Genomic DNA, 25,001 nt, shown 5'->3' with positions numbered 1-25,001 from the left:
TGATTTTAGAACATTTCCATCACCTGAAAAAGAAACCGTTTCCTTTAGCTCTCACCCCCTGTATCCTCCCTGCCCGCTCACCAGCTCTGAGCAGCTGCTGTCTCTAGATCTTTCCCTATTCTGGACATTTCACGTAAATGGAATCGTATAATACGTGGTCTTCTGTGGCTGGCTTCTTTCACCGAGCATAATGTTTTCAAGGTTCACTCATATTGCGCCGTATATCAGTACTGCATTCCTTGTATGGCCAAATAATGGAATAATATTTTACAGTGGAATAATATTCCATTTGCGTGTGTGTGTGTGTGTATGTATATATATAACATTTTGTTTATTCATTCCTCAGTTGATGGACCTATTTGGGTTGTTTCTACCTTTTGCCTGTTATATGTAATGCTGTCCTAAACATCTGTGTACAAGTTTTTGCATAGACACTTGTTTTCATTTCTTTCAGGTATATACCTAGGAATAGATATTCTGGGTCACATGGTAACTCTATGTTTAATCGTTTGAAGAACTGCCAGACTGTTTTCCCAAGGGCTGCGCCATTTTACATTCTCTGCATGAGGCACGGTATGAGGGTTCTGATTTCTCCACATCTTCATCAACACTTGTTATTATTTGGATTTTTGATCCTAGCCATCTTCGTGGGTGTGAAGTGGTATCTCACTGTGATTTCGATTTGCATCTCTCTGGTGACTCATGATATCGAGCATCTTTCAGGTATTTATTGGCCATTTGTGTATCTTCCCTGGACAACTGTTGGCTAACAATGACTCTGGACCCTGGGCACCGAGCTTCAGTCTTCCCATCTGTAAAATGGGACGACCACTGCCCAGGCAGCACTCTTACAAAAGACAAGATGTAGGCTGTAGAAACACGGTGACTCTGATCTGAGGACACGTGCAGTTGAGAGCTGCAGTCTCAGGAGCTACTGAAACCGGGGGTAGACAGCCCCCTGTAGCCTGGGGGCACCCATCCCTTGGCACCTCTGCCCTGCTCTCCTCCCCTTACCCCTGCACACAGGCTTTGACTGCTCCGTGGCCAGCAACACTGTAACAAAATCTGTGGCCGGTGAAGCCTTCTCATAGTAAAGCTCATTCAAGAAAGCAATTTACCAAATGAACAGCTGTTCAAATGGTGTGAGCTGGGAGCTAGGTTTCTGGCTTTTCAGCATATGCTTGATGTCCTGAGTTGAATAGTGTCTCTCCCAGAAGACACTATTTCGGGTCCTAACCCCCAGTGTCTGTGAATATGACCTTATTTGGAAACAGGGTCCTTGCAGATCTAATTTGTTGAGATGAGGTCACACTGGATCAGGGTGGGCACTGGTCCAGTGACTGTTGTCCTTAGAAGAGGAAGGAAATTTGGACACAGATACACAAGAAGACGTCCATGTGACAACAGAAGCAGAGACTGGATTTATGCTGCGACAAGTCGACGATCGCCAAGCATTGCCAGCAGCTGCCACAAGCGGAAGGGGCCGAGAATGACCCTCGCCTGGAGCCTTCTGGGGGAATATGGCCCTGCCCACACCTTGACTGCAAACTTCTAGCATCTAGAGCTGTGAGGTAACACATTTCCATGGTTTTAAGCCACCCAGCGTGTGGTACTTTGTTATGGCAGCAATGGGGAACTAACACAGGTGACAATGACGTCAGTAACAATGTGCAAACCCTGGGGTGGAGGGAGGATTCTGCTCCTTGGTGAGTGTGTGTTTGGCATTTCTATTCATATTTATGTACCGAGAACGACTCTCTACCCAGTGACACTGAATGCATAAGACCCTCATTCCATCCTCGTTATTGGGTTGGCCAAAACGTTCATTCGGGTTCTCCTGTAAGATGTTACAGAAAAAAACCTGAACGAACTTCTTGGCCAACCCAACAGTAAGGGAGATGGACGTGTGAATACAAACTGCAGGGCCCAGAGGTGACCCTAAGGGCTAAGGAGAGGTGAGGCTTGTTGGGAGATGCAGACTCTGGCCATACCTGCCATCCCCAGGCTCAGGGTTGCCAGGCTGCCCCCCGAGGTCCTCATCAGGTGAAAACACCTCAGAGTCTCTCCCAACTCAAATCTCTACTCTGATTCTGGATCTTGAGGTTTAGTGATTGTGATTATTTTCTCATCCTGCTCATAAAGCTTCCAGAAGACCTTTGGATAAATTAGCTTATTTATCAAAAGCTGCATACAGCCATCCCCGGGCTTACTACTAATCATTCCTTCTAAGTCTGTTCCCAAAGGGCCTTCCCAGCACGGGGCCAGCTGCTGAACCCAAGGAATGCGTTTTAATCCATTGCATTAAGCTTTTCCACTTTATGACATTTTAAAGTAGACGATTAGACTCAAGGTGCCTGCTGTCCAATAGTTTGGCTTTGTGTCTGGGAAACAGTTTGTGAAAATACCCCTCATTTTTGCATGTTCGTATTTCTGTTGAAACCATCTGGCAACCCCAGTAAAATGAGAAGGAAAAGTCTCTGAGATGTAAGAAAAAACAAACCATGAGAAGAAATGCAGGAGCTTTATTATAATCATTATTCTTCTTGAGGTTAACCATTGATAAACTCATTCAGAAGAACATTTTGCTTTCAGTGATCTACAGATACATGCCAGATGTAGCTAAAAGGACAAGAAAAATGCACCTTGGAAACAGCATGGCAGTCCTGGCTGCCACACTAAAAAGTATCAAGGGTGCGTCTTCATTTCTGCAGCGGGGGGTGGTGCCTTGAGGGTGAGACCCCGGCTGCCGCAAGTCAGTGAGATGGGAAACCAAATGTTGCCTTTAGGATGTGAAGCAGGGCCAGCTTTTTCCTTAGGGAAGGGTGAGAGCTGGGTCTGCTAGGTCTGTGTCACCTTTCCCAGTCACGGATGTGGAGCTGGAAAGGGCATCAGAAAGGCTGTGGTGTGCCCACTGCTGACCCCGCGGCAAACACCATGCTGGCAAGCGTGCCAGCTGGGCTGCACCCTCTCCCAAAGCATCTGCTCCGGGAGATTTGAGCATCTGAGTAAACGAGCCCATTGGCTTTTCAGAAAAGCAGAGCACCCAATAGCCATCAGCCAGCGAGCAGTCTAAGGCAGCTCTGGGTAGGAAACCCGGGCAGAAAGCGTAGGATAACTTGAGAGGCCCAAGTGAACACGGGCCCAGGTACCTGTGCCCTTGGGCAGAGGGAGTTCCTGATACTTCGACTGATGGACAAACAGGCTTTTCTAGCTCAAATGGCACGCGGTAGTTCTACTCTGCCCTAGGGAGACAAAGGGCAGGTTCTCGTCTCGTCTTCCCACGTGGTCAAGGCTTTTGCTCTAGTGTTCCAGAATTAGCTAGACATCTATTCCTCCACCTGGTCAGTGATCACTCCCAGAGCTCAAGAGCAGCTCGAGAGGTGATCACTGAAAAAATGAAGGTTTGCCTTGACTTCGCGGCAAGCCTGTCTGGATGGTGGGGCAATGCAGGACTTGGGACCCACACTGAGAAACCTCATTCTGGAAGTATTCCCTTTGGGCAAATTTTTCAGCAAGATGACCCCTGGAATGAAAGAGCCGTTTCAAAGCTGTAAGCTTTTCCCTGGTTTTCCTGGGAGTGCTTGGTGACGCCCTGTGCTGTGATCCCTCGTCACACAAAGGAGAGAAATGCAGTGAGGCTGTTGCCTGTTGCAAGTCTCCCCTGCTCAGTTTTTCTGTAATTAACGCTCTCATCTCTTTCTCTCCCCACTAGGTATTAAGACTTTATTGTCCTCTTACCGAAAAGCATGAAATGACTGAGTTTTCCCCTGACCCGATCTAACCCTCCCAAATTTGTGCCCACTTGTTTCTAAGACCAGGGCAATTGATAAACCGGAACTGAAGCTAAACTCTGAATGATTCCATTTCACTCAAGTCTTAGCAAGTTCTGCTAAAGGCACTTGCAGCGCCACAGTGATTCGCAGCCAACACCTGCCAGGACTCCCTGGAAACAAGCCTTGGGGTCTGATTCTAGCTTTAGATATGGAAATTCAAGGCAAAGGAAGGGGCGCGTGGCTCTGTCTTAAATTTCCCAATGGAGCAGTGTCTTGAAGAAAATACCAGTTCTCTTTGCTGGGGAAATACCAAGTGTCGGGGAACTGAGGCCCGACTGGTGAGGACGCTGGGTCCTCGCCATCACTTGCGAGGCTGCTGGATGTGCTGTGTCCTCGGGGAAGAGTGCTTGTCCATGGAGGCATGGGGCTTCTGGTGGGCCACCTGGGCAGCCGCCGGGGGGAAGTCCTTGTCGCCCTGGCGGGAGACACGGAAAGCACTGGCTCATCAACCGTGAACAGCTGAGTGAGTACGTGAAGCGAGACGCAAAGCCAGCATCTTCTGGCTTCCCTCTGGGGACGGGGCGGGTGGGTGATGGAGTGGGGAACCTGTCGGCAGGTAGCAGCCTGTCTCCTGGGACTGCTGGGGGTCCTGAAGCTCTCTGGAGAGCCCAAGCAGGCACCCAGGCCCGTGTCCCTTCCAGAAGGTGAAAAGCTCGCTGTCTCTGCCGCCACGCCATGGGACCAGGTACCGTATGTACGACTCACTCAGAACTAAGCTGGGTGTTGGATGGCTTTCTTCTACTAGAACAGTTCTTGTGATTTTTTTTGAATTGAGGGGCAAGACAGAACCAAATCCAGGGTCTTAAATTCAGATCTGCTGCCACAGCTGCGAGCTGGGCCTGGAGCGCTCGTTGGGAAGGAAACACACAGGGCAGGGCTGGAAGCTGTGAGATAAGCCAGGTTCAACCAGCCGAGTCTCAGAGGAGGTACCCGGCTGTTTTTCAGGCAGGAATTGCCTTCTTGTGCATTTGTGACAGGGGCTGGGGTCCAGCCCACCCCGGGCAGGACAGAGCCATGGTGGCTGAGCTGTGGGGTGACCTCAGATTTGTGCGGGCATTTAATTTCCTCGCATGTAGTAGATGTGCCCTCCGTCTGTCCCAGGTCCCTGGATGGCTGTGCTGAGCCGTCCCCAACAGTGGCATTTACTTTACACATCATATGCTAAGGGCTCGAATGGGCTGTGAGCCACAGATCGATGGATGGAATTAGTGCACTGTCCCCCAGATGGGGGCTTGCTGGGGGGAGGTCTGCGGTTACAAAACCGTTAGGTCTCACAAGAAGAGGGGGCTCTTGAAAGGCAAAGAGAGTGACCCAAACCCATCAGTTTGGTTCAGAGGGCAGCAACTATCTTCTGTAACGGGCCAAATAGTAAATATTTTAGGCTTTTCAGGTCATACTCTCTGCACTCTGCCAGTGCAGCACGAGAGGACCATAGATGATACACATCCATGAACAGCAAGGCTGTGTGCCACTAAAACTTTATCCACGGACACAGGAATTTAAAGTCCATGTACCTTTCACGTCACGCCATACAGTTCTTATTTCAAATTTTCAACCATTTAAAATGTGAAAAGAGTCTCAGCTCACAGATCACCCTGAAACCCTTTGCCGACCCTGGTTGAGCCTAAAGAGAACGGAGACGGGCGAGGACAGAGGAGAGGCAGCTGCACCAGCTCAGGCTCCGCGTCACCACCGTCCCATCTGCCCCTGACAGGCGGATGTGCAGAAGCACGCTCTATGGACAGGGGGCGATTGATTAAGTGACCTCCGGACCTGGGTGGACAAGTGGGGTTGAATAAGGACAGGAGGAATCAGGACATCACGGGCCGAGGCCCCGATGGGATGAAAGGGCTCTTACCCGGGCGATAACACCGGAGATGAACACAGTCGGTCTGGGTGGACTGGAAGACAAGAAGGAAAACACATTGACCATCACGACTCACAACAGAGGCACACGCAGGTGATGCGAATGTGGAGACTGGTTTCAGGGCCGTGTGACAAACAAGGACCCTCGGGAGGGCGCGGGAAGCGGGAGGCACACCTCTTCCCGTTATTTCATCACATGGACCCGCTGGCTGCTGCACTTGGGACACTTGCGGGTCCTCCTCCTGAGGAGGCTGACCTCAGGCAGAGCGGAGAACGATCATAGCAGACAGCGGGCGCGTCACCAAAGAGCCCTCTTTCGGTTTTTGGTTAATCCTTAAACTGTAACTGTGGGCAAGCGCAGTAGTTTTGGTCTCAAGAGATATGGACCTGGGCGCTCCCCGGAGCAGGGCAGGAGCAGGGTCATGCTGGATAAATGGGAGACTCCAACCAGGGAGCTTCCTGTCCTATGGACTGAGGGGCTACCCTTTCAGAGTCCTCGCAGAGTCCACGGCTTCCGGAAGCTTCTAACGGGTGAGATCCCAGAGCCGATGCAAAGCTCCTGGCCCCTACAGGACCCCAAGTATTAAAAACATTTGGTCCTTTGTATATATGTACCACATCTTCTTTATCCAATCCTCCACTGATGGACATTTAGGTTGCCTCTACGTCCTGGCTATTGTAAATAGTACTGCAGTGAACATTGGGGTGCACGTGTCTTTTTGAATTATGGTTTTCTCCATATATATATATATATATATATATATACACACACACACACACACACACACACACACACACACACACACACACACACACACACACTGGAATATTACTCAGCCATAAAAAAGAATGAAATAATGCCGTTTGCAGCAGCATGGAGGGACTTGGAGATTGTCATACTGAGTGAAGTCAGAGAAAGACAAATATCACATGATTTCACTTATATGTGGAATCTAAAAAAAGGGTACAAATGAACTTATCTACAAAATAGAAATAGAGTCACAGATGTAGAAAATAAACTTATGGTTAGAAGCAGGTAAGGGGAGCTAGGGATAAATTGGGAGATTGGGATTGACATATACACACTACTATATATAAAATAGATAACTAATAAGGACCTACTGTATAGCACAGGGAACTCTACTCAATACTCTGTAATAACCTACATGGGAAAAGAATCTAAAAAAGAGCGGGTATATGTATATGTAAAATTGATTCACTTTGCTGTACACCTGAAACAAACACAACATTGTAAATCAACTATAATCCAATATAAATTTTTTTAAAAAGTAAGGTCCTTGTGAAGCTCTTGCCATTTCTTAACCTCTTTCATGGTACTAAGCTGGCCCAACCTGTCACCAATACCGAGGGGACGGAATATAGGACCAAAGCAGTACATGTTCATCGTTGAAAAGCAACAAGCCAAGCACGTTAAAACCACTTGTAGTTCTACCACCTGGAGATAACCACTGTTAACACGTGGGATGTGCTTCCAGCCTTTCTTTCTATGGATAGATGCACTTGTTTTCTTCTTAAATTTCCATTTTTCTTACCAAAAGAATCACCTTGTTTTGTAGTCTGCTTTCTGCACTTAGTATCTAGCGAGCTTACTTCTATGGTATTATAGACTCCTCTATGCCTTTAAAAAAATAACTGCATGTGTCATAGTTTAAAAGCATCAGAACACAGTTCCAGGTAGTACATAGGTGTGCAAACCTCTGAAATGCCTCAGTCAGAGGTAAGGGGACCCGGGAGCTCTAGATGAATGCAAGGCCGGCCAGTGGGGAAAGTGAGATGCTCCCAGAAGTGGCCAGTTTTGCTTAAGGCTGGTCTTGTGGACAGGCAGAGCGGAATCCATCCCTGATTTGCCCAGCTTGCCTTCCACCAGCTCTGCTGTTCCACCCTGCCGCAGGGGTCCTTGTTTTAGCTTTCTTTTGCTGCAGGCAAAAGTCTCAGGATCCAGAAAGTTCACTGTTTACATCCCAAAGAGTTTAACAAAAACACCCCAAATTCCCCCAAGTAATTTCTGTTACTCCATGACACTAAGAAACTTCAAGTCTTACTAAGCAGCACAGAAATGTTCCCTATATGACGTTGGTTTTGTTTTATTTAGCTTTTGTGGTGTGGTTAACTGGGTTGGGTGTTTTTTTTTTTCTTTTATTACAGATATGATTTGGCTGTGGGATCAATAGTCAGCCAGGGATGAACAAGTTTGGCTCAAGTGTTAAGTCCCTGATGTAGTACGTTTGGATTTGTTTGGAATCCAAGGAATCTTGCTTTGACTGGTCCAAATCACCCACAGGCTGTCTCCAGGGATTTCACGGCCAAGGGTTTCGCATCTGAAGCTTGAGAACCATGCTCTAGATTCTAATATTGTAAAGGAACCAAGAAACGGCATTCCACAGCATTTCCACCAATTTAGATTCCCGCCAGCAATGCACAGGGTTCAGTTTCTCCACACGCTCACAGCTTATTATTTTCTGGGGTTTTTTTGGATAGTAGCCATTCTAATGGGTGTGAAGTGGTATCTCACTGGGATTAAATTTAGCAACTAATTTTAAGAGTAAGCTTTTTACAGCAAGGAATAATAAATATCAATCTGTATTGATCATTCAAGGTCTTTAGGACATAATCCCCCACCCCGCCCCCCGCCCCGCGGCAACAAAGTTCTCTCTCCTCTAAAAAACTGAAAAGGCCATAACTGACCATAAGGACATATAGCAGCTGCTGTGAAAAGATGACAGAAGCCTGGCCTCTCGTGCCATACTTAAGAGCGGTATCTGTTTTAACACAGCTCTTTGTCAGAGTGTGCAATGCTGGTTTTCATCAGGCTTGGCCAAAGAACCCCAAGCTCAATGCCTTTTCCATCTACAATTAATAGCATCTCAAATTGGTAAACGATTGTCTATTACATTTATGTAGTAAAAACACTTTCTAAACTCTTTGAGACATAGTAGCTTAAATTCACAAACCCCAGTAAAGAGTCTGCTCTCGAAGCTGTGTTTGCAAAAACACACATATTTTAAATTCCATTAGGGTTCCACGCGAAGCATATCCTATGTTTCCAAGATTCTATAAACTGTGATAGCGGCTTTGAGGATTTATTTAATCTGATGAAAATCATTCTGACAGATGTTGTTTTGAAGAAGCAACAGTACTTTCTCGCAGGAAACAGAGACAGAGAAAAATATCATTCCTGTCCTCCCCACATCCTCAGGCCTTTCCAGTTTTTGAAAACCATATTTTTTTTAATTTAAAGAAACTGAGAACCTGATGCAATTAGTGGGGATTAGAGCGCCGGGAACCCTCCTACACATCAACAGAAACTGCAACTTCACCACACCTGGCCTGTGCACATGCCAAACGTTTGATGCACGTAGGTTTCCGGTATTCACCTGTCAAGGACCACATCAAATTCTTAACGGGGTCGTTTGTCCTTAACAAAAGTTTCCTATCCTTTATTTTATAAATTTCCTTGATGAATAAGTTTTATGCCTTATTGACATTCTCAGAAAAGGCAGAAGGCAGGACAAAATGCCAGAAATGCTTGGTGAATGCATGACCCTGTGGAAAGCAGACGCCTTTAGGACTGAGTTTTCATGGTCTCATCTTTAAATGAAAGTCCCCAGGGGTAAGAAAACTGAGTTCATATCTTAAAAACTCTGCTGAACTCTAAAACAGCGAATACGGAAATAAATTTCAATATATTTTATTTCACTCATATCCAAAACACCACGTAGAAAAATAATTGAGATCACATTCTTTTTTCTGTCCTAAGGCTTCACAACCTGGGCTGTCAGCGCAGGCCCCGGGCGATGCGGACGTTTTCTGTCCAGCCCTGAGAGGTGTGAATCCACTGGCTGGTGAGTTGGGGCTGGAAGGGGCCTAGTGGTGACCTCGTCCAGCTTCCCGCCCACGTGGAGCGCGGCCACAGCCTTTGTGCCTTTGTGCCTCTGCAGACGGGGAGCTCGTGGCCCTCTGGGTGTCCTCATGGTGACACGGTCTCTGGCTCCCTGCCCTTCGCCCAGTGGCCCCAACCCAAGTCCACGACCTCCTCCGTGGGACAGGCCCTGCACGTTTGAGGAAGGTTAGCAGGGCTCTTTCCCAGACTCACAGGCTCGACTGCAAATTCCTTCACGACCTCAGGCCCCTCCCCGCCTCCATTCTGCTGCGGCTTCTAGGGTTTTGCCCGAGACTGCAGTGGACACACTGAAGATAAGCTCCTCTGGCAGCCCAGGCTTCTGCAGGACACCCGTGTGCCTGGCCCAGGCACATGGAGGCTGCCCTTCTCGGGGACTACAGAGAGCAGTTCAGCCTGGGGAAGCGATTCTGGGCGCCCTGAAGAGAATCAAAATGCTGACCGTCTTCCCTGGATTGCTGTTGATAAGCAACGTGGTCAGAGTGACTAGTGCCCGCTCCCTACGCTGGCCCACTTTCCCAGCTAGTGATATGGAGTCATTTCCCTTCATTCCCGGAACTCCAGGGCGTTAAGCCCTTAGAAATCCTTTTTAAGGGGGGATTCCACCCTCAGAAAAGTGCAGGGCTCCTTCTTCATCTAAGAACAGGCTTCCATGAAGTGGGACGGTCGTGTGTGGGTAGGATTCCTGCTAGGCTGGTCAGCCTATGCCTTCCCAAGCATCCTGACAAGGACTGGGGTCGCTGAGTTGCCATGCAGGAGTGTTTTGGGGTCGGGGCGTGCACGCACACACACACACACACACACACACACACACACACACAGAGTAATCAGTAAGACCGAAAAACCAGGCAAGTCACTAATCCCACTGCAAGTAGTCAAAAGGGCAGCAAAGGCATTGCCAAGAGTTCTATTTCACAGAATCCTTTTCACGTTAGCAGTTTTGATCTGGGTTCAAGGCAGTCCACCAAGTCATCCTCTGCAAATGCTTTCTCCTCTTCATGTAAATACGCTCTGAAAGAATCAGTGGGTATTGTTTACAGGAGATGGGGACACAGAGCTTTTAATGAGTTGATTGTTCTCTATTTTCTCTACAGGATGGGAATGATCTTAGATGGTAACACCTACTACTTATTGATTACTTATTGTGGGCCAGGCACTGAGTTAAGGGCTTTACACAGAATTGTGATATCTAACCTTTCAACCCTACAAAGTAGAAACTGTTATCTGCATTTTACAGATGAGGGAACAGTAAATCAGAGAGATTCAGTAACTTGCCAGACAGTTGCACAGTAGAGAAGTGCTCCAAGCCAGACTTGGAACGAGGGCAGCCCAGGGCATTAGCCTGATGCCCTCATTTTAGGGCTGAGAAGTGGGTCACGGAGCAGCCTCTATTTTTAGGTTCTGCCTTCTATACACGATTTAGAGATGCAGATTTTTACAGTAAGTAATCTAAATGCAATCAGAGGATCCCTTACTCAAGCAGGCAGTACAAGGTATTCAAATCTGCCTAAGCATTTACTTCCTGACTTGATAATGGACTTTTTTTCCTTGAAAACTATCATTTATGTCTGTAGCACTCAACTAGGGTACAGAGTGCTTCCACATAAATTATTAACGCAACTGATTCTCTTCAGCAGGTGTTATCCCAATTTTATGGGTGGCTGGAGGAGGCTGAACCTTGTTCGTGGTCCCAGAGGCAGAGCCTGGAGGATGCGGGTCTGGAGCTCTCAGCTTCGTGTTCTTTGTTGGGTCACGGGTCCCACCATCACCCTCATCTCAGCTCGCGAGCTTCAGGAGTAAAGCCCAGTGAAGGTTTCAAACTATCCATCAAGTCAAGATGCAGTCAACACAGTCTAAGGAGGAGGCCCAGAGGAAAGGTGGCAGGTGGACGCCAGCTGAGTGTGGGTTCTGATGTCAGACCATCCTGGCTCTGCCAGTGACTGGCTGGTAGGCTGGCATTTGACCTTGAGGCTCAGTTTCTTCATCTGTAAAACGGGAGGCAGTGGACCCTCCCTCGCCAGGTGACCCTCCCTCTACGTACACATGCTCCTAGGCACATCGCAAGCACTCAGCAAATGGTAGGTGTTGGGATGAGGATGACACATCTCTAGCCCCTCCTTATGTCTCCACTGCTAATTCACAACTGGATCAGTGCTGCCTCACCTTCAGATCCCCTAGCCGTGCAGAATAACCCTGCTTATCTGGGACAGAAAAGCTCCAAGGAAGCAAACGGAGGGTCTGGGATACACAAAACAGATGTCACCAAACCATGGACTTGAAGAAAAACTCTCCGGGCCCTCGATCTATTTGAGTCCTATTTTGACCTGATGGGAATGGCCTGGGCTTGGTTGTTAAGTTTCCCAGCCCACTGAGGACAGGGAGAAAGCCTGAAAGTGATGAGGCCACTCGAGCTCACAGCGAGGCTGCTGCCCTGCGGCGAGAGGCTCCGTCCAGACCACTAGTCCTCCCCCACCCACAGCTCCTGGTCTCAGCACAGGAAGCAAGCACGGAAGGAAGCTGGTGGGGACACTGGCAGTGGTGGTGGGAGCACGGCGCCATCCAGGCTACATCAGGACCTGGGAGCGGTCATCACGTGACGCTCCCTCCCTTCCCGGTGAGAGGGAACACGAGCGCTCAGAAAGGGATTTTCCCCTGAGAATCTCCCTAAAAGTCAAAGCCACCTGGTGAGTCAGGGAGCACACTGCTCTCATGAACACTCAAGCCCAGAAAGCTGCGTCAGGATTTCAATTTCATTTTCTGACAAGCAGCTAACACACTGGGGGTGGGGCGGGCGGGGGAGGTACTTCGTAAGGGGAGTCTGGGCGGAGCCTGAGAAGGCGGAGATCCGTGTGTGTGAGTGTGCACACGCATGTGTAATGGGAAGGACATGATGCCACAGCACAGTGAGCTGAAGGAAGGGGCACAGTTTAATCTGCTGCTGTCAGCAGAGCGAATGGGGTCTAAGGCCCCTCTTCTCTTAGTGATGGAGGTGGGCTGGTCTGGGTCCTGCTCCCATGACAGATTCCTGGGAAAAGGCACCTCTTTGGTGACCCTCCTCATGAAAGGACAGAGCCTCGAGGTGATCTAGAAGCAGATTCCGCGGCTATATTTGGACTTTAATGCCTATGGCTTTGTGTTTTCATAGAGTTTACGGAAAAATATATTCCCCCCAGGGCTGATTTTAAATACATTTCCTAGTAAATAGAAGGAAAACGAAATCCTTCCTAGCCACTGTAGTTCTTAAATATCTTTCTGCCTTGGTGTTCATTTATCTGGGTTATTAATTTTCTGGACACCAAAATAATAATTAGCATGGCTGGTGACCAGAGGGGACCCTCTCACTTGACTGCATCCATACATTTCTTCGTGTGTCATTCTTCCAAGCGTGACAGTCAAGGTTGTCTCCCGCCTTCCGCCTGATTGTAGGAGCTTCGAGAACTCCCACAAGATGGCACTGCTGGTCCTCTTCGCTGGTGGCTCTTGGGCCAGCAAGGCTTTGGCTGGCTCAGCCAGGACCAGGGTGACAGGGAGCTGGGGGTCCGCGGTGTGCAGGGGCTACTGGCACCTTAGGACAAGTGTGTTCCCTTCTCCCTAAGGGTTAGGTCATTGTGCAGGGAGCCTCACTAAAGGGAAATGAAACACGACTCAAGGGCTTTAGGCGAAATTCTAAATCTAGAGAAAATAATCAGGGACCCAATTCCTTGTAGGATTTGGCATGCAGAGTTTGTAATATCTTTTTTTTTTTGCGGTACGCGGGCCTCTCAGTGTTGTGGCCTCTCCCGTTGCGGAGTACAGGCTCCGGACGCACAGGCTCAGCGGCGATGGCTCACGGGCCCAGCCGCTCCGCAGCATGTGGGATCTTCCCGGACCGGGACACGAACCTGCGTCCCCTGCATCGGCAGGCGGACTCTCAACCACTGCGCCACCAGGGAAGCCCTGTAATATCTTTTTAAAGGGCACGAGCAAAGGTGCTCTTCTGGGGGACAATGTCTGAGCTTGTGTTTACATCTTTGTTTCAACGAGAAGGCCAAGGTTCGGCATCGGCTGTGGTGCCTCTAGTTCCCTGACTCAGGCCTGCTGATCCCAGGATGCCATGACTCTGGGACAAAGCCCAAACCCAGCCTGTGCCTCTGAGTCTGTCCTAGAGATGTGTGGGGTCCGGTCTCCAGGTGGGAGGATGCTCTTCTTTGGGATTCTAAAAAGCCTGCTCTCCAGATGACACTCCACCCACAGATGCTTGGCTGACTGTCAATCCAGATGCCAACACTTCACCACCTGCTTGTTTCAAGAAGGCGGCCACCCCAAGTACTGAGTGTGTAGGGCGAGGATGGCCTATGTGTAAACGATGTGTCCCACAGACACACAAGGTACAGTGACAGCTACCTTACCAGGGCCCAGGAAGCCCCATCTTCCCTCTAGACACGTATTTCCACACGTATTTCACACCAATGCCCTTTACACACAAGACCGTCTCATCGTGTGACCTATGGCTTTCCCTCCTCTGTCTTCCCTCTGCTCTTACCTTATTCTCTCTCCTGTGCTGGATGCAAAGAAGATAAGATAAATACAGTCATGATTCTAATCATTAGCTTGCATCTTATGGATTTCATACAGGGGGGCCTTTCTGGACCAGTATGTGTGTCTGCATTCATCACAATACAGAGTGTTCACCATATCTGATGAGAGAAACCCGGCCAGGCCTCCCGACAGTGCGGGGGTGAGCTGAGCATCTGTTTGGAAATTCACCACATTCTGCCCCTGTCTCTACAGAGCTCAGGGGGGACTCAGCATCACAGAGGAAAGCTGTGAAATGCAGCGTTTGAGGACTGGGCTTTGGAGACAGATGGCTCCCGGTTCAAATCTTCCTTCAGATGAGTAGGCTCCTTGGGCCTCAACGTCCATCTGTGAAATGGGAACAATCCCTATTTTATGGAACAGTTGTGAGTTCAAATGAAATAATGTAGATAAACTGTGCTTAGAGTAGCATACTGCCTCCACTGGCAAAATCAGCTCATTACAACAGGGACATGCTCTGGGCATAACCGGAGAATACTTTGTACAACTATCAGATAATCTGGGTAACTATCACACATATGTATTAAACGTTCTAATGTTATGTCATTTCAGTAAGTAGCACTTACACTTTAAACCATCCCATCTTTGATTCTGAATACATCTGTTTCAGTGTCATTCTTCTGAATTCCAATATAGGGAAGTACCAGTGAATAGTTAATGCTGACTAGACAGGTGCTAAAAACCAGGGTATTTATTGTCTATAGATTAAAATCAGATCTTGTCGGCTGTCTTCAGGGTCAAGGTCATGTTTTATAATGGTACGATTTGGGGGAGGACAGTATCCATGGTTCACAGTACAAAGTATGTATTTTCTAGAGGACAGCTATTATGGCTTTAACAAAAGGAAAATGATCGTGTAAGCAAGATGTGTAACAGTAAAACGACTGTTAATAGAATTCCTATTAGAAAGAAGTACACGCTGATATTAAATAAAATACAGACACCAAAACACTCGTCTGGTCTGGGTCTACTCCCATCTTGGGAGGTGCAGGGGGCTGGCTTTACGTGGGACCAGCTCTCACTAGGCTGGTTCTGGGAGACCCTAGCAAGGAAAGAGGAGACCCAGATTAAGTTGCTCTCAGGAGACTGCCAGGCAGGTCTCTCTTGGCCATGGGAGCTTTGCCTCTTGCAAAAGTCAGGACATGGCCTGGGAGCACCAAACACAGTTCAGGTTAAAGGCAAGTACCTGGAATGATGGACAAGAGCATTTGGACTTCTCGGCTGCTGGATTCACCGGTAATTACATCCTTAATCCACCCTCCAAACTCACGGCGCAGAGGGATTTGGTGAGCTGCTAGCGGCCGTCACTCCCTCCCTGGGCATCCAGGTACACCTGATAAGTGATAAGCTGCGGTCCTCAGTGGTCTCTGGCTTCGCACATTCAGCTGCGGCCTGATTAAAACGCTGCCTCTGTGGATCATACCACGCCCTCAAGCCTTTATCCACAACTAACAGAAAAAGAGCAGGTACGCAGAAAAGTAAACCCACCGCCAATTCTGCTTACTTAAAAAGAAAGCCAGCTAGTGAGTTAGGACAACTTCCATTCAATCCAGTAGCTCCCACCCTCGCCCCCGTGTTCAGAGCAAGCCCAGAGCGCAGCCGGACAGACCTTGTCAAGGTCACTAAATCTGTGGGGCGCGCACGCGGGGCGCTGATCGGTCTTCCTCCTCTGCCTGATAGTGAAGAGTCTGGGAAGCTCTGATCCCCTCCCCTGCCCAGGTTCCCGCCTGGGAAATCACTGCTCGGGGCCCTAAGGTTTGTTTTTGATCCATCAGTTTCATCTGTTGGGTTATTTGTGGATTCATCAGTGTCATTTATTTATCCACTCAACAGAAATATACATACGTATACACACTGAGTACCCAACGTGCCTCAGAATTAGGAAGCGCCGACGCCGCGTCAGGCCTGCCTCCCGCCTCCTGCCTGTGTAGTAGCTGGAGGACCTGCCCCCCCCTCTCGTGGCGGCCCTCCTCTTCCTGCTGCGTGGCAGGGCTCTGAGTTAGGGGCCAGGTGAAGACGAAAGCCCTCAGAGAGCTGGTCGTACAGGCCCCCCGAATGTCATCAGGAGGCCGACGCAGCACACCTGTGAGGTTTACCGGACGCTAAACCGGAAAACAGGTCGTCCTGATTTTTCCAGAAATGGGTTTTCCTTATCTCAGTGTGGCCAGTCTCCATGACAACCACAAGAAAACCAAGCTTGTCCTTATCGACAGGAAGAACTAGCACAGGCTACGATCCTCCCTCAGATGGTGGTGGATGCGCATTCTCCAGGGCCGCTCCGAGCACGTGTGGGGAAGCAGAGACTCTCTCCGAACTTGGCGAGTAAGCGTTCCAAGTGGAGATGAAGAGCAGAAGCAGGCGTGCTGCCCTGCACCCCACCCTGAGTCTCTCATCAGCACCCTCCCTGCCGGATGTTTCCTTCAGGGGTCTCCTCCCTTAGGGCCCTTTGCTTTCCTTGGGGGCAGCGAGATAATTTGCCTTTGCCACCAATGAAGCATTAACAATCAAGGCGGATGCGTGGGGCTGGGAGAGATGGGCCGGCAGACAGAAAACATTCTCACTGATGGCCAGGTGGCCAGGGGCCCCTGAGCCTCAGCTTCCTCATCTGAGGTGAGGGGCTAATTACCCCTGGATCTCACGGGGGTTTGGGGAAGCTCAGGGGAGCATCATGCGTTAGGCACGCTGCACACAAGGCGTGACTCCAGGAGAGAGCTGTGGTGAGCTGAGCGTGTAAACAAAAGCAGATGCATCCCCATGTTACAGTGGGGAGGGAGGACTGGAGGATGGTCGTCGTACTTGGGAAAATTGGAGCAGAGAAGCACATCCTTGTGTCTGCAGGACGGCGCCGATCCGAAACCCGAGGCAACACTCGGGGACCGCAGCGTGGATCGCGCCAGGGCTTTGGGGGAAGAACTGAACAGGCCGTAATCTGGAGTTTCCTAGCGAGCCCAGTCACAGCTGGAGAGTCGGTCCCACGGCCACAACGAGGGCAGCTGGGATGAGGCACCCTGGGCCGACCTCTTAGGAGGTCGGTCATGATGAGCTCCTAGGGGGGTTAGGGCTAAATGTAAACTCAGTGTTTAAGAGATCAAAGGAGAACCTGTATGTTACATTGAGATGGCAGGCATGAACACAGCCTACCCCACAGCCCGCCTTCCATCATCGTTGGGCAAGTAAATCCACACCGAAGGGGGAGTGAGGGAAAGTGTGATAACAGCAGGGTCACATTTCAGAGGCGCCTAAGGACACCCTCAGTCAAGGACAGTGACGGATCCCTGCCAGGAAGGTAAAGGATTTGAGATGCAAACTAAGGCTGGGGGAGAGGAAGAGCTGGGAGCCTTTTCCACTTTTCTCCTTTTTAACACCCATGGGCCCTGCAAGAAGGGGAGTTTTATTAGGGTCGGGAGAGGAGGATGTTTCAGTCGAAGAGCAGGTTCTGGCTGGGGGCTCAACCTGGCACTGTTGGGATCCAGGGCAGCATGGATGCCCAAGGCACGGCGGGTCCATGAATGTGAGTCTGTTCACCACCACCTGTGCCTGGGCCCATGCATTAAATAAACACTGAGCAACTGCTGATGCAGCCACAGGGCTGGGTACTGGAGACCCAGCGGCACCAGACAGCCTAACCGTGCCAGGCTCTGAGCTCCTCAGGATGGACTGGGGCTCAAGACAGACTACGTGCAAATGGACCCAGGGCCCTGCTTCCTCTGGGTTTCTCTGGGTCACATGCCACAGGTAACAGAACCCCATTGTTTTGCATTTTGTTATCGCAAACTAGAACACACTGCCTGACAAGTAGAAGCCCTTATGTGGACAATGGAAGATGGTATTTGAAACGAGAGCTCTTCCAGGGAATCTGGGCCACATGGTCTCTGGAGTAGAGGGTTTGCACAGCCTCGGTTAATACAGCCGATGGCGGAGCTGTCACCTTGGAAACCAGAGGGGAGGACCTTAAGGAACGGTGACACCCAAGAGACAACCTGGAATGGCGTGGAGCGCAGAGTCTGCTGGGCAGTGGGTGCCTGCCTGAGACTGGCCCGGAGGCTTGCCCGGGGAATCGGAGGGCAGTGTTCCACGTGAGACACGTGACCAAGCACCCGGATGAAAATCACCTGCATCCGTCTGTGCTGCTTCTTTCACGCAGGCAGGTGAGGATGGAATGGGAGTACTAACCTGAAACACTGTTTTTAAAAGAAGTAATTTCTATCCCCTTCAGAGAACCCCAGTCAAGAGGAATTCTGAAGCTCGAGATGCCAGGTGTTGCTTTTCCTCAGCATTTGCTTCAAAAAGGTGCTGCTTTGAATATAGAGAAAAACGCAACATCTTTATGGCTCAGTAACAGGGCTGTGAGATCCTAAAACAATTATTGGTGACATAAGTACAAACATTTTCTGCATCGCCGTCTTCAAAAACGATTGTAAGGGCAGATGGCATTGTATTTGTCTTCCTATCCTTTTCTGGAAGAAAAAAAAAGCAGCCAACCCCCTCCTGCCTCTTCCCTGACCAATAGAGGTAAGACGGAATTGGCCCAGGTGTCCCTGACTCTCTGGGACAGTCCGGCTTTAGGCCTCGGTCACGGTGTCATTACTCATCGCGCCTCTTTTCACTCCCCAAAACATACCAGTCGAAACATGTTGCAAAGCCACTCCAAGCCTAGACACAGAATTCTAAAAAGATCCTCAACATTACTGGGGCTCTTAGGAGTTTCATCATGCGTGTTAGAAATGCTGGAACTACTGGGCTTCCCTGGTGGCGCAGTGGTTGAGAGTCCGCCTGCCGGTGCAGGGGACACCGTGCCCTGGTCTGGGAAGATCCCAGATGCTGCAGAGAGGCTGGGCCCGTGAGCCATGGCCGCTGAGCCTGCGTGTCCAGAGCCTGTGCTCCGCAATGGGAGAGGCCACAACAGTGAGAGGCCCGCGTACCGCAAAAAAAAAGAAATGCTGGAACTCCTGACTGTATGACCTGAAAACCTGAGCCAGCTTCAAAGGCGGCTCACATGTTATCTTTCCATTGCTTTCCCTGAGCTGACCCTTGCCCAGCTGTGTTCCCACGAGGACTTCCCACGTATCACGATGTAGTGGAGGCTCTTGCACGCCTAACACTGCTTCAAGGTCAAGGTCAACGGTTCACTTTATTGTGTCCCCAGCACCTGACATAGTGCTTGGCGCACACAGAGGCTCAACGTATGCCGTCAGCACCAAATGAGCGGCATGTCCTGTAGCAGCTGCAGGGGGTGAATTAACCAGGGTGACTCCCTGGGCGCTGTTTGTGGCTCACGTCTTAAGAATGCATGAAACTCCTCTTGCACCAGAGCCTCAAAGGCTTGCAAAGGAGCGATTCAAAATGTGGATTTGTTTTTGTTACCTACCAGTCTGGCTGGGCCAGATCCGCCCGTGATGGGGGCATAACCTGGAGTGTGTTCCCAAGTGAATGGGCTCTTCCTCCAGCTTTTGCCAGAATGATCTTGAAGAATAGTAAAGAGTCTCTCTCCCTGTTAAGAGAGGGCTCAGGCTAAGAGGTACGTTTTCGAATCATCTCAAGTCAAACCGAGAGAGTGCTGACGGAACCATGCGTCGAGTCTCGGATGATAAGAACAGGGGCAGATGGAAGAGAGAGAAGGGGGAGTGCCTTACTGAGACCACTTTCAAGAGTCTGAATTAAATTTAACAGGAGAAAAATCCATCAACTTTCTATATGGCAGTTCCTGGCAGATGCCAACAAGGGCTGGGTTTCTTTGCAGGACTCTTGCCATATTTCCCTAAAAGTCTCAAAAAATACAGGTGACCAGACTAAGGCCCAGGCTTAAAGGCAGCCAACCTTATAAAGAAACCGGAGTCTGTTTTATAAAGTGTGACTTCACTTAATGCAAGGGGGACCAGAATATCCAAGGCATTGTCTCCGGAGCTTGGAGAAGATAAAAACGGGCAGCTGCTATTCCGACCCTCGACATGGACAGTTTTTAAGCTCCCTTTGCCTCTTCAGCTGGATTCTCAATATGTGTGTCAGGAAGAGTTGAGCGGGATTCTATTTTAGAATTTTGGAAGCATCATCAAGCTACCCCGTAAAGTAGCTCTAAAAGGACTCTTTCCTCTAACAACGACAACAAATACACCAAAGGACCCATAAGGGATGAGTCAATCATTAAACTATTAAGAAGTTGCTATAAACAGGCAGTGTTAATTTGATAATTCAGAACGGACTGGTACAACAAGATCTCCAAGGCTCATAAAGTACTGCTGGCTTTTGGCGGTAGCTAGCACCTGGGGTGCACGTTAACTGCTTCTTTACCTGGCCGCCCGGGTGCGGGGCTACCCGGGAGCCTTCTCCTTGGCTGGTCTCCCAAGGCACCCCGGTGGAGCAGAGAGCAGGGGCCTTCGGCGTGATGTGCCTCCCCTTTCTGTGGCTTTCAGAGGAGGGAAGGGAGGAAGGAGAGAGGGAGGGGCTTCCAAAGCACTGATGAGGCTTCTCCTCGCCAGGTGCCCAGGTGCGTGACGGTGAAGAGCAGCCACAAGGGGGCGGCAACCTCTCTCCTGAACCCGGTAACAGGGCAGCCAGCTCCGCCAACCCCACAGGCGACATGTGCCTTTGTGCCTCAGTTTCCATTATGGTCCCTGATCTCGTACCCCAAATCCTTGGGGCCAGATAGGTTTCAGAATTCATATTTTTTTGCAAATACTATAAAGGCACCACGTTGCCTAAATCACATACAATGAATATTCCTGAAAGGGTCCGGGGCAGCACCCCACAGTCAAAACCATTACTATTTTCTACAGCGAAACGTATAGAGATTACACTAAGTAGGATAAGTAAAGAGTGTAAATAGCTGCACATCGGTTCCGTTTCTGCCACCATATGAGCTTTAGTGTGAAAATACGAAAACCTCCGCAGGTTTCCGAACCCTCCGGACTGTGCATTTTGCTTGCTCCGGGGACACTGCGGCACTTTCTGCTCACTACCTCCTATGAGGCCCTGGCTATCACTCCCTCCACCACCAAGCAAGAGAAATGGATTTGGAATAAAGAAGACAGTACAGCTGTCAAGGGGTAAAAAGAATCATCGGCATTAGTCTGGGATTACACAGAGAAGCTGCGGTCAGTTCTGTACATTTATCTATAGAGAGTAAAATTCGATTCGTGCATTTAAGCAAAACCTTTGGCAAGGCAGGATAAAACGACTGCAACCAGGGAATTCCTCCCAAATTGGCAGCCTGCCTCAGCCTTTTCTGGGTTCAGAGAACTTGTACTCATAACCCTGTCTCACATGTGCAGCTGAGCTCAGAGCCCGCTTTCCCACGTTCCAGCCACCTCACTACGAGGTGCGCAGGGCGGCTGGCACATGGGGAGCTCGGCCCCCTTTTGTACAGATGAGGAAGCCACTTGTGACAGAGAAGGCCATGTCGCCTGTGGTCACTGATCTGGGAGGGAGTGGAGCCCTGACAAGAACCTGGGTCCTCAGATTCTCTGGCAAACTGTCCCCCTTACACCGGTCACATGCACAGCCCTCAGGACTGTGGCCCCAAATACGTTCCAACCAACTCCAGTCCTGCGGCGTGATTTGAGTAACCTTGCTCGACTACTTTTTGGAAACACTGCTGACTGTCTCCTCCTCTCAGAGATTTAAATGCCCCTGGTACATGAGGGCCCTGAGACGTCATAAGGAAACCAGGTAGACTTCATTTAACCCATGTTTCCTAAATGCATTTGAACGTGGAACCCTTTGGGGCAGAACTCCTGTCAGCACTGACACGCCCAGACTCTGATTAAAGGCAGTTTCAGTTGTGTTCCTGACTGTGCATAGAGTTGAAAGTGGCTGATCCACTTGCAAAGACTTTTACCTCCAAGGCTGGAAGGGAAACTACAGCGATTCACCTCGAGGCCCAAGTCTGGGGCATCCATTTTTCCATTCCTTTTCCTCCCCATGGCCAGTTACCTCCAGTCATGTGCTGCTGGGGTCGCTGGATGGACAAGCCTGGCCCGCTCCACTGCTGACGGTAAGCAAGGCTGTGGACGTGGCTCACAGACGCTGGGGCACCTTGTCACTTGTGGTGAAACAAAGCGTCCCCATCGAGGGCTGAACGCCCTCACCGGCACACGCTGTCCGTGCAAAACCCGGTCGACAATGGGCATCTTTAATGGAGAGAGGGGAAACCATCTTCGGTCTAAGACTCTGCCCTCCTCCGGCCTTCCTTTCCACGGCAGTATACCCTTTCCTGAGCTAGGTGACGAGGGGACAGCGGCAGATTTAGAAGTAAAGTGAAGTCATACCTTTGAGCTTTGATTTCTCCCTTGGAATTTATTCGATATAGCCACATGTTGGGAAATTCTAGAAAGTATGCAGTCAGGTGGGAAAGCTGGACCAAGTATCGTTGGTGGAACATTTGTTCCTGGGGCCATAACAAAGTGACGTTCATTTGGGCAATAAGAGTTTTGCCTTCCTTTGGGTAAGAGTAGAATTGCCCTCGAAATCATGTGAGATCCCTAGAAACAAAGCATTTTTCAAACATGTGTTCTTAGGTGGGATGAGAAAGCCACAGTAACATCCAAACTCTGGACGGGGAAATCTGAGCTTCGCTCAGCATCGGCACTTGTATCAAGCAGTGGGACACTGAAAAGATGCCCCCAAACCTGAGAGGCAGGTGGCCTCCTGAGAACCCTGTGGCTTCAATGTTCAAGAACAACCAGAGTGATCCACTTAGAGGGTGAGGGTTGCTTTCAGCTCGTTAGGATTTTGACTGTAAAGTGACGGAGGTGAAGAGTCCGTTACGGACATACTGCTCATAAGAGCTAATATTTCTCTTGCTCTGTGCCAGGAACTAATCCAGGTGCTGGAGAAGCAATAACTCATGTAATCTTCACAAGGGCCTGATCAGGTAAGATCTGTCATCAACCACAACTTATTTACAGATGAGGACACTGAGGCACAGAGAGGTTTAGTAAGCTGCCCAAGGCTACACAGCTAGTAAGAGGAGAAGCCAGGATCCAAACCCACAAGCCTGGGTCCCTAACGGTACCCAGTGCTTTTCAAAGTCCAAACCTCAAAATACCTTAAGGTCTTCTGTAGCTGCGGCACAATTTTCTGAATTTACCCAAATGTCCCTTATTTTATAAGAAAATCAGACAGTGACAGACTGACTAGTTAAGACTAACTCACTTTACTAATCAATGACCGGGCAGCTGAGAAACATTTTAATAGGAGGAATTTCTTGCAACAGTTTCTGGGAGAAAAATTATCATGGGATTTGATCAAGGATGCAATTTTTCCTAACTTCAAAACAGGACCTGAGGTCAGAAAAAGCTTATCCAAATTCAATACATTAAATTACACTTAGGTCGTCCGATGGGTTTATGTAAACCTACACTGTAGGTCAGAGAATGGCCGTGGAGAAAGCAGGTAAGGCTCTGACAGCATGCCCGGTGCACATGGACTAGTCTGTTCCTGCTTCAGGAACAATGCAAACCACCCCTGTCTCTCCCTAACCTCGGGCAAGTGAGTTCTCCTTTCTGGATCTGGATTCCCACGACTGTGAGACACAAGGTGGACAGCTAGTTCCAAAACCCTCACGGAGAAGTCAGAGGGGAGCGGCTTTAAAGGGAAGTCGGTGATCTGCCTCCGAGGCAGTCGGCCAGGCTGCACGAGTCTGAGGCCGGTAAAATGAGTAATGAGAAATTAATCGAGGGGTATATTTAGGCAAAGAGCGGTTACGGAGAAGCCAAGGCGTGATGGGAGCGCATACAGCAGGGGATTTGGTTTGCAGGACCCGTGAGGTTTCAGCTGCGCTCTGAAGGTGAGCGGTGCTGAGCACGGATGACACCTGTCCAGCGGAGGCTCTGAAACAGACAAGCGCCTGCCCCCCGGTGGGGCAGGGGACCGCAGAGAAAGGACCAGGGGCGGTTCTCATATTTTCTCAACTGCAGGACGCTGGTTATCCCTGAATAAAGTTTCATATTCACAGTACTTCACAACGTAGCACCCGGCACTGATCAAGGGGTGGGGGACACTGGTGGCACCAGGGCTGCTAACAGTCCTGTTCTCCCTTTAACTCTCCATGATCCCACCAGTTTGGTGCCTCACCGTGATGTCATCACTTCTTCCGAGGGGCTCCAACTCTTAGTCAGTGCTAAGAGCTGGACGGTACCCCAAGGAGCTGAATCATCCTTTAACAACGCAAAGGAATCCCACCAGTGATACAAACTTGCGCTTCGCTGCAACTCCATTTAAGCAGGCAGCTCCTAGAGGGCGTAGGCTGCCAGAGCACGGAAACGACTTGGGGGCACATGTGACCAGATTATTAACTTTGAGGAGAAAAAGTTTAATCTTCAGTTATTAATTCTTCTCTAGTCTGGAATTGCTTTAACTATTCTCTATCAGATGGCTTTGATCATGACCCACAATAAAAACCTGGGTCATTGACACTTGTGACCCAGTGTGCTCACACAGACACACCTAAAACAAGCAATTCTGACTCTTACAGCCTGGGATGCACTCTCGTATTTTCTGCTTGATCTTATTCTATTTAAGAAAAAAAAAAATGCTGGTCTGTCTCCAGCTGAACGGACCTCAGGATCTACCAATGGACCACAGCCTACAGTCTACCCTGAGGAAACGCATGAAATGATAAACTTTCCTGAGCCTCCATTTTTCTCCGTAATTATAATAATGCATGAAAGTTACTGTAGGGTTTCGCAGGTAAACTCCTGCACCATAGGGCGATTACAGGAACGGATGTGGAGACTAACAGCTAAGGCTCTCATCAAGACACAACGTCCTTGGACCAGATGGCAAGGCACTGGCGGGCGGCTTGAGTGTTA

General features: G+C 49.5%; 1 protein-coding gene across 1 annotated transcript in view; it reads right to left on the bottom strand.

The window, feature by feature from the left end:
* Window positions 1-2,725: 2,725 nt before the first annotated feature.
* The window catches only part of DAP (death associated protein), a 61,810-nt gene continuing 39,534 nt past the window's right edge, over window positions 2,726-25,001 (bottom strand). The window contains exons 3-4 of the mRNA XM_082835834.1: window positions 5,692-5,734; window positions 2,726-4,248 (exon numbers count right to left, since the gene is read on the bottom strand). Of these exons, the coding sequence (XP_082691960.1) occupies window positions 4,135-4,248; window positions 5,692-5,734 (157 nt within the window). The 3' untranslated portion in view covers window positions 2,726-4,134. The remainder of the gene's footprint in view (window positions 4,249-5,691; window positions 5,735-25,001) is intronic.

Source organism: Leucopleurus acutus (assembly GCF_964270905.1).
Source record: "Leucopleurus acutus genome assembly, chromosome: 3".
In the NCBI taxonomy this organism is placed as follows: Eukaryota; Metazoa; Chordata; class Mammalia; order Artiodactyla; family Delphinidae; genus Leucopleurus; species Leucopleurus acutus.
The sequence above is the reverse complement of the archived record's forward strand: the minus strand, read 5'-3'. Positions and strand labels throughout refer to the sequence as shown.